At 41.4% G+C, this 12,388-nt stretch overlaps 1 protein-coding gene across 12 annotated transcripts in view; it reads right to left on the bottom strand.

Annotated features, from left to right (window-relative positions):
* Window positions 1-560: 560 nt before the first annotated feature.
* IKZF2 (IKAROS family zinc finger 2) overlaps window positions 561-12,388 on the bottom strand; it is a 116,469-nt gene continuing 104,641 nt past the window's right edge. For 8 of the 12 annotated variants that reach the window (XM_057412375.1, XM_057412376.1, XM_057412378.1 and 5 more), the window contains one exon: window positions 563-7,158. In XM_057412375.1, the coding sequence (XP_057268358.1) occupies window positions 6,434-7,158 (725 nt within the window). In that variant the 3' untranslated portion in view covers window positions 563-6,433. Of the gene's footprint in view, window positions 7,159-12,388 lie in introns of all 12 variants that reach the window. The other 4 variants (XM_057412381.1, XM_057412383.1, XM_057412380.1 and 1 more) reach the window with 3 other exon arrangements.

Raw genomic sequence — 12,388 nt, 5'->3', positions numbered from 1 at the left:
TGCTGTGCTGCACCGATTAGCAACTAAGGACCCAGTCTCACAAATAATGGCAATTATTAAGCATGTTGTTAACTGCAAAGCTCCTGTGTACTTCCAGATCTAATTGAAGGGATGGCAGGAGGCTAATCATGCTCACATGTTTTATTGGCCTGCAGCGCAGGCACCTAAATCAATACCTGCTGCAGGAAGGAAGCATCAAGCCCAAGTTTTGGGCCAAGCTGCTCCCTTCCTCCCAATGGAATATGCGTCAATAAGCCTCTCTCAAGACATGACCTGAACTAACTTCATCGTCATTCACTCTTTTAAAATACTTCACATACTGCTAGCAAATACATCACAGTACTCCTTTTGTAACTGTAAATCATATGGTTTAGTACAGCAGTGTAAGTCTTCGTTGAAATGGTCAGTTCCGCCCACTGATTAATAAGGTCCCGTGATTTGTTTGTGTCATGGTTTAAGGGCACAAACTGAACCCAGGACAGTTTGTAAAGCAGTTTTTTTACAAGAGGAGAGAACACAGGCAGTTATCTTCCCGAATGAAGATCCAAGTGAGCATACTGACAACCACCATTCCAAAGGCTGGAAAAGCTAGGTGATTCAGGTACCAGTTTTATTATCTTAGCCTGTTAAGTGTTCAGCATGGCAAGATGTCAGCACACAACCTCCTCCTGACTGTTCCCTGTTCACTTGAGAGTTTCAGTGGAGAAGGACACATTCACATGCTTTTAGGTTAGAGGCTAAACAGAAACCAGTAACGTTCTCCTTGGCTTATACTTCAGGACAATTCTTAACGGGATAAAGGGAATATATTTACGATGAACCAAATTCTGGATCTTTTCTACCTAGTTCCTCCTCCCATATACTCTCTGTGACTGCCACAGGCCCAGACCCCAGCAGAGAGGTGCCGAGGAGCTGGCAATGGGGTCAGGGCCTGACCCAAAGCACCCTCACCTAGTCACCTCCCCTGCCAGGTTCATGCTGTGCCTGTGTTGGCACACTTAGATACTGCACCCGTGCAGGGTAAATAACTATATCTGAAACTAGGTCACCAACCTGCCAGGAAAGCACCAAAACAAATGCTGCACTTCTCACCCAAGTGTTCTAGCTAATAAACCCCCATAGCATCTTCTACAGATGGGCTTCTCTCACCTCCGCATCAATCATCAGGGTGGCAGCACCATGACAATCAAACTTACAAGGCATTTCCAAAGGACTTTTGTTCCGATAGATTTCTTTTTCCAGGCTGAAGCAAGTAGGAGATGCTTTAAAGTCCACTCCTCAGTAGGATCTTAAAAGCACAGCAAAGTCTGTTTTCAAGCATGCTTTACTTAAATCTCGGGAGGGGGAGAACAAGGTAGTGCTGCCCTTGCACTCTGTAGGGCACTGTGAGCTGGGGATGCTGTGTGGGTTAGGACCAGCTCTGGCTGGGTAGCTGGAATGCACTTTGCCCGGGCAATTTTTAGCCCTTCCCACTCCTAAAAGCCATCAAACTCCAGGAAGTCTCACAGCAAAGTACAAAGATGGTCCTCCCTCTGGGTCAAGCTGCCAAGGAGGGTGCCAAAGGGGAGAGGGATCTACTTCGCTACACCATAGCAGAAGGGATGTTTACTTTGGGTTGTTTTTTGTCGTGCATTCTGAAAGGGTATAGTAGGATATCGTGAATGACATCACAAACTTTCAAAATGCATTTGAAAAAGGCACATTTACAATAAAGCATATATCTAATTATATGATACCATATATATATAAATACACTTTCTCAAAATCTCCAGCTGCCCTAGACTGCAGGACATGACTGCCATCCATTTTTGTTTTTAATTGATACTAAGCCAAGCTAAGACACCAATTTCTGGCATCAACGCCAATTATATCACACTTTTCCTCAAATCCCACACTGAGTTTAGGCAACTCTGATGTCAGAGCAGCCTCCTTTGCCCCTCCTCATCACGTTATAATACACAGCAAGAGTAAAGGAAAGGAATATTATCTATCAAAGGAACTGTATTACTGTGGCTCCTGTCCTTGGCACCTTTCCCTAAATGATCTCCAAAGTTTCTTTCTGGAGGAAGGAGTGTCTGATGTCTGGCTTTTTTCAAATACGAAAGAGCAAACACAGGACCTAGGCAACGGTAATAATGTCCTATAAAGAGCCAGTTTTGAAGGGTTTGTTTAATTCCTGGCCTCCTCTTCTGCCTGAGAGCCCCAACTTAGGAATGCCCTTGTAAACAGAAAGAAATTTGGGAACTCCTGAAATTGAGAATTTCTTCCCCTTGCAGTAAACATACTTCAGTTCCACATGGCCTTTTGTTTCTACGTCACATGGTAGAAACTCCCACCATTAAAAAATTAGGCCAATTAACAGATTTTGATTCTTTCTCCCTAACACAGAGCAATAGAGGTTAATGCCTAAACACATTTCACATCCTAGATGGAAGCACTTCTTAAGGAGAACAAAACTGTTTTAATCCCAGAAGTTACCGAGTAAAGAGCTGGCTTTACTGAAAATGCTATATATTTTGATGTGCACTCATAACTGACTGCAAAGAGGTGGCTGTAAAATTCATTTGCCCGAACAGCAGATACATAGATAATGCCCTTTGCTCCAAGAATATGGATCATACCAAGAGCAGAATAAGCAGTCACACTTCTATAGAAATTAATAGGCTTGTAATACTCTAAGTTGAGTCAGAATCTCGTCATTTTTGATGTAAAATGAAGCGAAAGGGTTTACTGGCAGGGATGTGTGCAGAAATGGCTTTTTTTTTTTTATGAAAATGGGGAATGTTCAGAAGAATTTGCAAATGCATGTTTTTAACTGGAAACCTGATTCCAAGAGTTTCATGAGAGCCCAATAAAAATTAGCCAGGTTCGATTTCCAACACCAAATACTTAGAACAAATGAATCCGCAGGCCAAGGATCATCTACTGAAATTCCTAGTAGACTCTTGAATGACTAATGAACTTGACAAAACTCAAGAGCTTTTCTTAGAAATCTGCAGAGAACAAGCAAGCGGAAAAAAATAAAAATCTCTGAGGCCTCATTTTGCACACTTCTGTGTAGGGAAAACTGCTTGAGATAAAACCCTCCAGTGATTTTCAGTAGTAAGCAAATACTAAAATCAATGCTAGCCCAAAACGCTGTTCAAACATTGAACTAGGATTTAATCTTTTTTTCCCTAGCTCTAGGGTGAAAAACTTGACTGAGTCTTCAGAAAAGGACATTGATTTAATGCAACCCCTCACCTTCTTGTTCTCCAAAAGATGCAGTTTTTGGAAGATAACTAAACCAGTGTCTCTTCTCACTAACTCCCCAGTTCTCTGTGCCTATGATAATGGGACATAGGGTGCTCAGCTACATATCTCACATACTACCATTGGAACAAGAAGTTGAGCTTAACTGAAGCCAGTTACAAAACCACTGAGCCTCCCTGTTTGGTATTTTAAACACTTACAGAATATACACTACAGGAGGTATCAATGAATCATCAATGAATGAAAGTGCACACTAACAAACTGCAGATGTAATTGCAGCCAACTTACTTGTGGATATACAAGAGATTATTCTCTGCCTTTCCTGTATTCTGGTGCTTTCCTAAACACAGGCAGAAGTTGTTAACGTTTTTTCCCTAGTGCTAACCATTCCAAGAAACCATAGCCTGTGGTCTTTCTACTGACCACAGAGGGGAGAATAGAATGTTGTCCCCCAGAGACTGAAAGGGATTGCCGGCAATCCTTTTCTCTGGCTCAGGCACATGTCTTCCTGGAGGTCCATGCAAGCTGACTGAACTTCCGGCCCAGCAGCTCTCCCTTTGCACATTGTTCTGAGATGACTTTTCCCACCTCAAAAAGCAACCCCTCTTTTCTGAATTTCCAAGCACATCCTGATGCAGAACACAGCCAGCTGCCTCCTAAGCCAATCTTCATGGCTGCAGAGAATCAGCCAGGAATAAAAGTGATGCCTTCCAGCATCTCCCCTTTTTTCTCCTGCACAAGCTCCTTTGATTGCACCATGCACAAGAAAATGAGAATGATCTGGAGGATGGCAGTGATTCATTTGCCTGACTTTCCTCTACATTAGGACGAAGAAAGAAGGAGGGGTAGGAATCCAATGACATTAAGAACAATGTTGGGAATAGGTCTTTAAATCTGTCTCTCCGAAGCCCGTATATTCCCAGCCTTCATAGCTCTCACATTACACAAGATGACATTTCTCTCCATATTGTATTATAATTAATAGGCTACTGCAAGACTTTACCAGCTCCTACATAATAGCATTTCAGTGCTGGGAAGCAGTCATCAGGTAATCTGGCCATGATCTACTGTATCCTTTCTAAACACAGGTTCTAGCTGCCAAGAATGTCACCATAAAAAGATTTCAATCAATACCACTCAGCTCCTACTTTCAAATGCTCCAGGTCTAGGAAGAGAAGAAGAAAAAAGCCAGTACCCTCAAAACGAACAGCAAACTGGCATATGCATCGAGTGCGCAGATTGAAGTGAGCAGATGGGAATTCATTATGGCCTGATCTTGCTCTCTCTTTTACACTTTAGTAACTATACTTTGGAAAAGGTCTCACCAAGCGCATGGAGACCATGTGCATGGAGGGGGTTAAAACCATGCAGATCTTTCCATTCTCAAGCTGTGTTCTTGTTGCCAAACAACAACATTTCAATTGTGATTGGTACAAACAGTTGGGTTTCAATGGCAATCTGTCATGTAGGTTTAAGCCCAGTTTTTACTGATGCAACCTGCAACTTGCTGGGTGGTTGCTGGCTTTGTTATTTACTGGGAGAGAAAGAAAGGAAACAACATGGATTGGAGGTCTGATATGGTTTTTTTTGCTCTTGTCCAGTCTATAGTTCAATGACTTACTCTGAAGTCTGTTTCTCCATTTGACTTCCCAGTGAAATTAATAAAATAGGAATAAAAATGAAATCTGCAAATCCAAATCAAAGCACAACACCTGCAACTCCATGCATCACTTCCTGAAGAAGCAGGGAAGGTGCTATCCGCTCATTTGCAGGGATTCTGTGCTCTCCAAGAGCAAAGGCTATGCAGCAAAACCTGCAAATACTTCCACCCCTAAATTAAAGTAGAATTGATGACTTAAAACCAAAAGGAACTCATTGGTTCAGCAGATTTGCAAATAAGATGTCAATGAGAGAATAAACGGTAAAGGTTCAGCTCCTGAAGCAGCTGGGGTAGTTCCATTAAATTCAATGGGGCTAAGGGGACTAATGCTGGCTAAGGATCCAGTTCCTCTCTTTTTCCCAGCTACAAGTCTTAGTTTAGGCTGTTGCCAAGATGTTAACACTGTGATAGCAGAATGAGAAAGTATTATATAATTATATATTTATATATACCTATATTTAAAGAACACTTTGCTACTTAGGACTTCTGTCATTTTCAAATCCGTACTTTTAAAAAAAATTATTTCAGAAAAGCAGCAGAACCTCTTGAGTAAACTACAGACTCTCTCACCCACTCCTAGCCCAGTTACTGTCCTAGAAGCAAGTGTAAAACTTATTTCTAAATGCTATTCCTTAAAACACAGGGTGCAACTAAGTAAGTAAGGCTCCCAAGGGTCTCTAAGAAGCCAGTGACTCAATACATAGGCATGGAGTAACAGCAAATCAACAATTCTAAAAAAGGTGCTTCATAAGTTAAGGAAAATAAAAATACAAAGCCTCAGACTTACCACAGAAGGCCCTCAGACTTATGAAACTAAACTGCTGTAATGTGGTACAGTGTTAAGACATACATTTTGGTTTCATTTTTTTCTTTAAGTTTACATTCTAGAGGGGCAAAACACACTGAACCCAGGAAAACAGTTCACCCTAGAAAGTAATTTTGAAAGGAACATTGACTTTCATTAGTGCTGCTAAATCCCTAACAGTTTTGCTTTAAAAATAATTGTTCATCCTGCAGAATAAAGATCCTCCTCTCTCCTCCAGCCATCGAAACCCCGCACTGTATCTACACATTTGGAAAAGGCTCTCCTCTGAAATGTTTCTATCTATTCGCCTCAAATTGTAAATGAGTGGCATCTTGTCAGGACTTTAAAGCACTTAGCAGGGTGAGTGATGTCCCAAAACAGGACATGATGTACAGCTGATTGATAAAGAAACAGGCTGCCTTTGAATTCCCACTGAAAGTGAGGTGGGCAACTCACCAAAAAGTGATGGCAACAACAAACCCCTCTTTTATCCCTTCCCTCTCTTCTTTCCATTCTTAAGCTGGGCAGAGCAAATGAGGTTGGGTCCACAAAAAAATAAGGTTAATAATAATAATAATTAAACAACAGCAACAACAACAACAGCAACAACAACAAAATAGGCGTCTCAATGTCTGAGGAAAAGTGGGATTGTAAGTGCAGTATTTCTTCATGTGCAGTTCTTCTACTTCATACAAGTCCCCTTTGGATGAGAAGGCCTAGTGGAATGTGTGCTCTCCTCGGACTATGTGCGATGAGAACTCATAGCGGTCCTGGCTTCGGTAGCCACAGATGTTGCACTCTAGTGGGTCCCGGTAGCCGTGGCAGCCCATGTGGATGGTGTACATGACATGGTCCAGGAAAAGGACGCGACAGTGCTCACACTTGAAAGCCCTAATCTGCTCCCCTTCTCCGTTGATGACTTTGTAGATATCCTTTAAAGAGCCCTTAGAAGCTTTTGTGGCATCCAAAACCTTGGTGTCCTCCTTCATATAAGCTGGGCTTGGCTTTCTTTTGGGATTTAAGGCAGAGTTTCCTTGGTAGGACTGGCGGTCTTCGTGGCTGCTCTCTGAGTCAGTAGAATCCAGGCAGCTATTGCTGGGGGAGCCCTCTCTATCCTGGGTTCGACTCTTTGGTCTGATGAGGGAGATCGGGCCATCCATGTTGTTCTCATGACTGTCAGCTGTTTCCCTGCTAATGGGCCTTTCTATCCTGTTAGGATGATAGACCTGAGCATAAGCTGAGCTGATGACAGGGGCCACCTCTGCAATTGTGCTTGGTGTGTGCTGCATCAGGGGGTGAAGTGCCTCAGCTCCAAGGTAGGTGATTGCATTGTTGATGGCTTGGTCCATCATGTGAGACTGCATCAGCTCAGCCTCCTTCTCATAGGTTAGGTTCATATCAAAGGGAATATCTGGATAGCCAAATCTCATGAGCTTTTCACCTAAGGGACAAGAGCAAATGAATGAGACAAATCAACGTAATCCCTCCAAGGCTTCACTGTAAAAGGGGTAGTGAGGGGAAGAATTTCACTCTGAAATTCACCCTGACTTGGGGCAAAATTCATTCTTGAGTCCCAAGTTAGCCTCCTTCTGCTTCACAGTTGACCTCCTATAAAGTTTCTGTCCTGAGATGGATAAAATAGCAACTTCACCAACAACTTTTTTGGTTGTTTTTTTTTTTTTTTTATTTTAGGTGAAGCATGTGACTGCAGTGACTTCCTGACCAATTGACTGTGCCCGTGCTTTGGTTAGAAAATACATGTTAACTGGTAAAAAATGGGATTGAACCACCAAGGTCAATGAAGCTTAGCTGGTTTATACCATTAGACATAGTCTCCCAAAATTAAAGGAGGCAGTGCCACATATCCCCTGTACTTTGAGGTGCCTCATACATACCTTACAACAGGGCTGCATAGCAACTGCATACCTGAGCAACAGGTACAGGGGCACCTTTTGAGCTGCAATATTTAAATCCTTCAACCGGCAGAAGAAATGTCAGTAAAATGAGACAGAAGAGAGCAAGTAACAGGAGCCCTGGGAGCTGATCTGCCATCTCGCAGTCAAGCTATGGTATGTTTGTAATTCTCCCCCACAAAAAGAAAAAAATCCTATCCCAATATTTTGGTCTGAGAAAAAGACATAGCAACCACCATCACAGTGCCTGCTTAGGCAAGAAAACAAAACACAGAAACCACAGTCTATAGCTTAGTGTCTTTGGTAAAAGGCAAAAGCAACTTTAATTTACACAGGTTAAATAAATACATAATGATGATGAAGCTGGCTCATGCGAAACCAAATTCACATCCTTGTAACTTTTTTAAATCAATGGCATTACTGATACACTGGTAAATTATGCTAGTTGTAGGGCATGTTGCCTACCTATCACACCTCTCCTTTGAAGTTAACAATTTACCATTACTTCCATCAGGGCTCAACTCAGCAGCACTGCTTTTCCTGTGATGGCTTTAGAGTGTCAGTACAAGGAAAGTTCATATAACAGCAACTCTTTTTTAAATAGAAAAGGCTGTACGCATAACTAGGTGTATAGGATATGCATGCTCATATGTGTTGACAGACACAAATATTAGCTAGTTGTTGACAGTTAAATTTTTAAGCTGATCTGACAAAGTCTGATAAATAATTTGGTTTTCATTGTCTTTGTTACTTCTCACTGCCTTGGTACATAAACCTGTACTTTCTTCAATAGCATAAGCTAATACATTCAAGGAGTCACTTCAGACAACAGAGGTTTGACTATCCAAGAATTAAAGAACTCAAGAATCTTCTATCACCTTTTGCCAAAATTGCTTGGAACAAAATGTGTATAAACCACCATAAGAAGGAAGCAGAACTGCAATCCCAAATCTCTTCCAAATAGCATTAGTACATTTCAACATAGCTATCACTCAGCATTTTATTCTTGACTATAATAATTCATTCCACTTAATGTGGCTTATCTTAAAATCACGCAGAAAGAAATAATTTAACATTACCCACAGAACAATCATGTTATCCTTGGAGATGATGCATTGCTTTTTGCTTGGGAACTTCGTCCTGATTAGGAAGGTGATTAAATGCAAGTCTAAAGTAAAGTACATAAATATTCCTACTCTCTTCAGCAACACTGCTCACATGCTTCTGATTAGACACCATGTTCATGTACCTCACTGCGTTTCCCTATGGTTGGCTGTGAGAAAGCACAACGTAGAAAATTATTTCTTTGTTACACATAAGGCATTTGGAGAAAAATAGGGAAGGAAGGACAGAAGGAGCAAATGGTCCTAAAGCAATGGCCTCCCTAATCTAACATGATGTAACGGTGATTTTTGCCATCAAACATCCTCTTAGAATCATAGAATCGTTAGGGTTGGAAAGGACCTTAAGATCATCTAGTTCCAACCCCCCTGCCTTGGGCAAGAACACCTTACACTAAATCATATCACCCAAGGCCTCATCCAACCTGGTCTTGAACACTGCCAGGGATGGAGCATTCACAATCTCCCTGGGCAACTCATTCCAGTGCCTCACCACCCTAACAGGAAAGAATTTCCTCCTTATATCCAATCTTAAATTCCCCTGTTTAAGTTTCAACCCCTTACCCCTTGTCCTATCACTACAGTCTTTTCAGTGTTTCTGCCATGGGCTGGCAGTCTCACTGTCTGTGATGCCTGTCCTGCCACTGATAGGATGGACAGCTCTGTAATGGGAGGTGGCTCCAGTCTCATACGAAATTAAGCAGCTTCTCCCAAGGTGGGGTCAAAGTGGGACTGGAGGAGAGCTCCGTGAGGCAGATGGGGACAGCTCCATGAAGCAGATGGAGTCTTTGCCATGGTGGGAAGAAAAGGAATGAAAATGGAAAAATCCATTGGTTCCTGTCACCTGCTCTGGCCACCCATACCATTCTTGTGTTTGAATAAAGAACTGGATCTGGTGAGTCTGATCCAGCTGCCAAACACACTGTCAGTCCTTTGTAGGCTATACAGATCAAGAAATAATACCTGTTCTTTATGGACTACTTTCATGAATGACACAAACCTTATTTTGATTCCTTTTGTCTTCCACATTTAGTTATTCCAGCACAGAAAACTGTAAATTGTCAGTGACCTGAATGATTCATTCCTTTAAATATGAACTGGTTCCAAAGATGTCAGAGCCTTAGAAATTAAGCGCGACATAAAGGAGTAAAATAAATGATCATGTGGGGAGGAGAGGGTGTGAAACACAAGAGCTCAGAAGAATTAACACACCAGTCCAACATGGTTTTCAATTTTAATTCCTCTTTGGCCAAATCTGCACTTAAAACTAATCAGACTCATATTTTAATTTTTGTGCAAGATTATGCTCAAATTCTATTTACACTTGGCCCTACAATAGTGAAGTAGAAGAAGAAACATTCTCCACTGTGGTCATCTTGTTGTATGACAGTCAAAAAAACCTCAAAGCAGGTATGCGAAGCTAGATCAAAGCACACAGACACAAATGCTTTGTGATACCTGTAGACCATCTTGTTGAGTATCTACAGCAACTGCAATGCCAGACACCTGGGAGAAAGATGCAGGAAGTCTTGGAAAAAGCAGTTACAGAATTTACCACTAGGTAAACTTCCTTCTGATCCCCATTAACTAGAAGTTGATTCTAATTTTGAAGCTGGTTGGTCTTCATCTGCTCTGAAATACCTGTGTATTTTTGATTCTTACTATAACAACCGTGGTCTTAAGCCACATGAACGTCTTGTTCTGTATCCTGCTAGTTCTTGACAGCTCAGTAAAGCTCTGTGAGAGTAAGCACCATGTTCAAACCGAAAATATGTGAATATGCTACATGTGATCAGCTTGAAGATGGTTACTTTCAATTTCACTATTGTGTGCTTCTCCCTTCTTTGAAAGAAGTTATACATTCTGCCTCCACTGTTTTCAACAGGTTTGGGAAGACCTGTATCTCAACAGTGGATATATAACCAAATCTCTCATTCAGAAATTAACTCTATTTGCTGTACGCTGCTTCCTCTCCTTCCCTACCAAAATTTCAGCCACAGTAGAGACTGTGGTCCAAACCCAATGTCCCTTGGAGATTGCTGATCAGAAAGAGCAGTAAAGTAGATGTAGTCTGCAAAGATTTTAGCTTATGCTTATATGACCTTCTCATAAACACCATTAAGTTGTTTTGGACATGTGCCACACTTGCAGTAGGCATAGGAAAATTTCCTGCAAGCAAGAGAACCATTACAAGTTCTTCCTGATAGAGTTGAACAATATTTCATTAGGGAGAAAACGGGAAGAAAAGTGAGATCATGGTGAAAAAATAAAATAAAGGAACAAAGTGGAGACAGCTGTTATTAATTTCAAACACCGTGATGCCATGAAAGATCAGAAAAGGCAGAAAAATAAGATACAGTAAATATTAAAGAGGACACTTTTTCCCTGCAGCTGGATCTGGATAAAAAGCTGCATGTCACATGAAACCCTGAATTGGAAGCCCCAGAAAATGGAATACCAGAATGATTTGTTACACCTATAGAAGGAACAAGTTTATCTAACACCAAAGTAGTATACTATACTGAAGAGAATAATAATCTGGTACAGCATATCTCAAGCAAGGATTTCCAGTCAGTTGAGGTAGGTTTATAATGAGCAAACTATACTGTTTATGGGAGTAGGCCTGGGTACACCAGGATTTAAGGGAAGAAAGCAAGGTCTCCAGCCCTCCCAGATTAAGTCTCTCACCCCTGCAAAGATAACCTTGAGAGGTATTGCAAACAATTCTGTTCACATGCGGACAACTTGGGGGGTGAGAACGAGTGAAAGATGTGTATTGCCCTTCTTCATTTTGAGGCTGTAATATTTCTGAAGTCTGACAGTTTAAATGTCAGCCTGGTTAACTAATACCACTGTTGATCACAACCTGCAAGAACATACAGTACTTGTTGAGACAACATTAGGGAAACTTGCTATGATGGGGCCATGTTTATAGTCTCATAAAGCTGTATTTGGTTTGTCAGTAGAATTCTGCTCCCATTTCCCCCCTCTTCAACACTGCTGTCACAGCTGTAAATTAAATGAAAATATAAATCCTCCAGTTCTCATCAGCTAAACAGTAATTCATTTCAGACCACTTTTAAAGACAACAGTCTACTGATTAAACTTTTATATCAGAAGGACTAATTACAATATAGGAAACATTGATGTCCACCAGCTTTCCTTGTGGGGGTTGGATTGTTCCTGACCTAACCTTGGCTTAGCACTAATATTTGGGAATGGTCAGATGACTGAGAGCAGCCAGGTCAGTGTGTCAGTGTCCCCCCAGGTGAGCTGCTGCATGCTGCTAGCCCCCTACTATTCAAAACCATGTAGGTTAGCTGAAAACCACCTTCAGTGGTGATTTAACAAATCCATCTGAATCTGCATTTAGCTGAGGGGCAACAACTTTTCTAAATGGCTGTGTTAATTGCTTACAGTGCTCTTATCCTCTCTCTGTAAGTGGCCTCAGTGTAGGTAAAATGACTATATGACAGCCTTAAATTTTGTACAACTGTCCTTCCAGGGAGTGAGCGTGGAAAATGCATATTACATGACTTTGGAGTCTAGCAGCATACACTTACCCCAAATAATTCTCTGCCCCAGCTCCTCTCCTAAGAAGTTTAGCACTGCCTCAGTAGCAGTAAAAAGAAGCTTT

The sequence above is a fragment of the Pezoporus wallicus genome, unplaced genomic scaffold (assembly GCF_028554395.1).
Source record: "Pezoporus wallicus isolate ANWC-B61680 ecotype Strahan unplaced genomic scaffold, APGP_CSIRO_Pwel_v1 contig_6566, whole genome shotgun sequence".
In the NCBI taxonomy this organism is placed as follows: domain Eukaryota; kingdom Metazoa; phylum Chordata; class Aves; order Psittaciformes; family Psittacidae; genus Pezoporus; species Pezoporus wallicus.
Note: the sequence above shows the minus strand (reverse complement) of the source record. Positions and strands in the feature narration are given on the sequence as shown.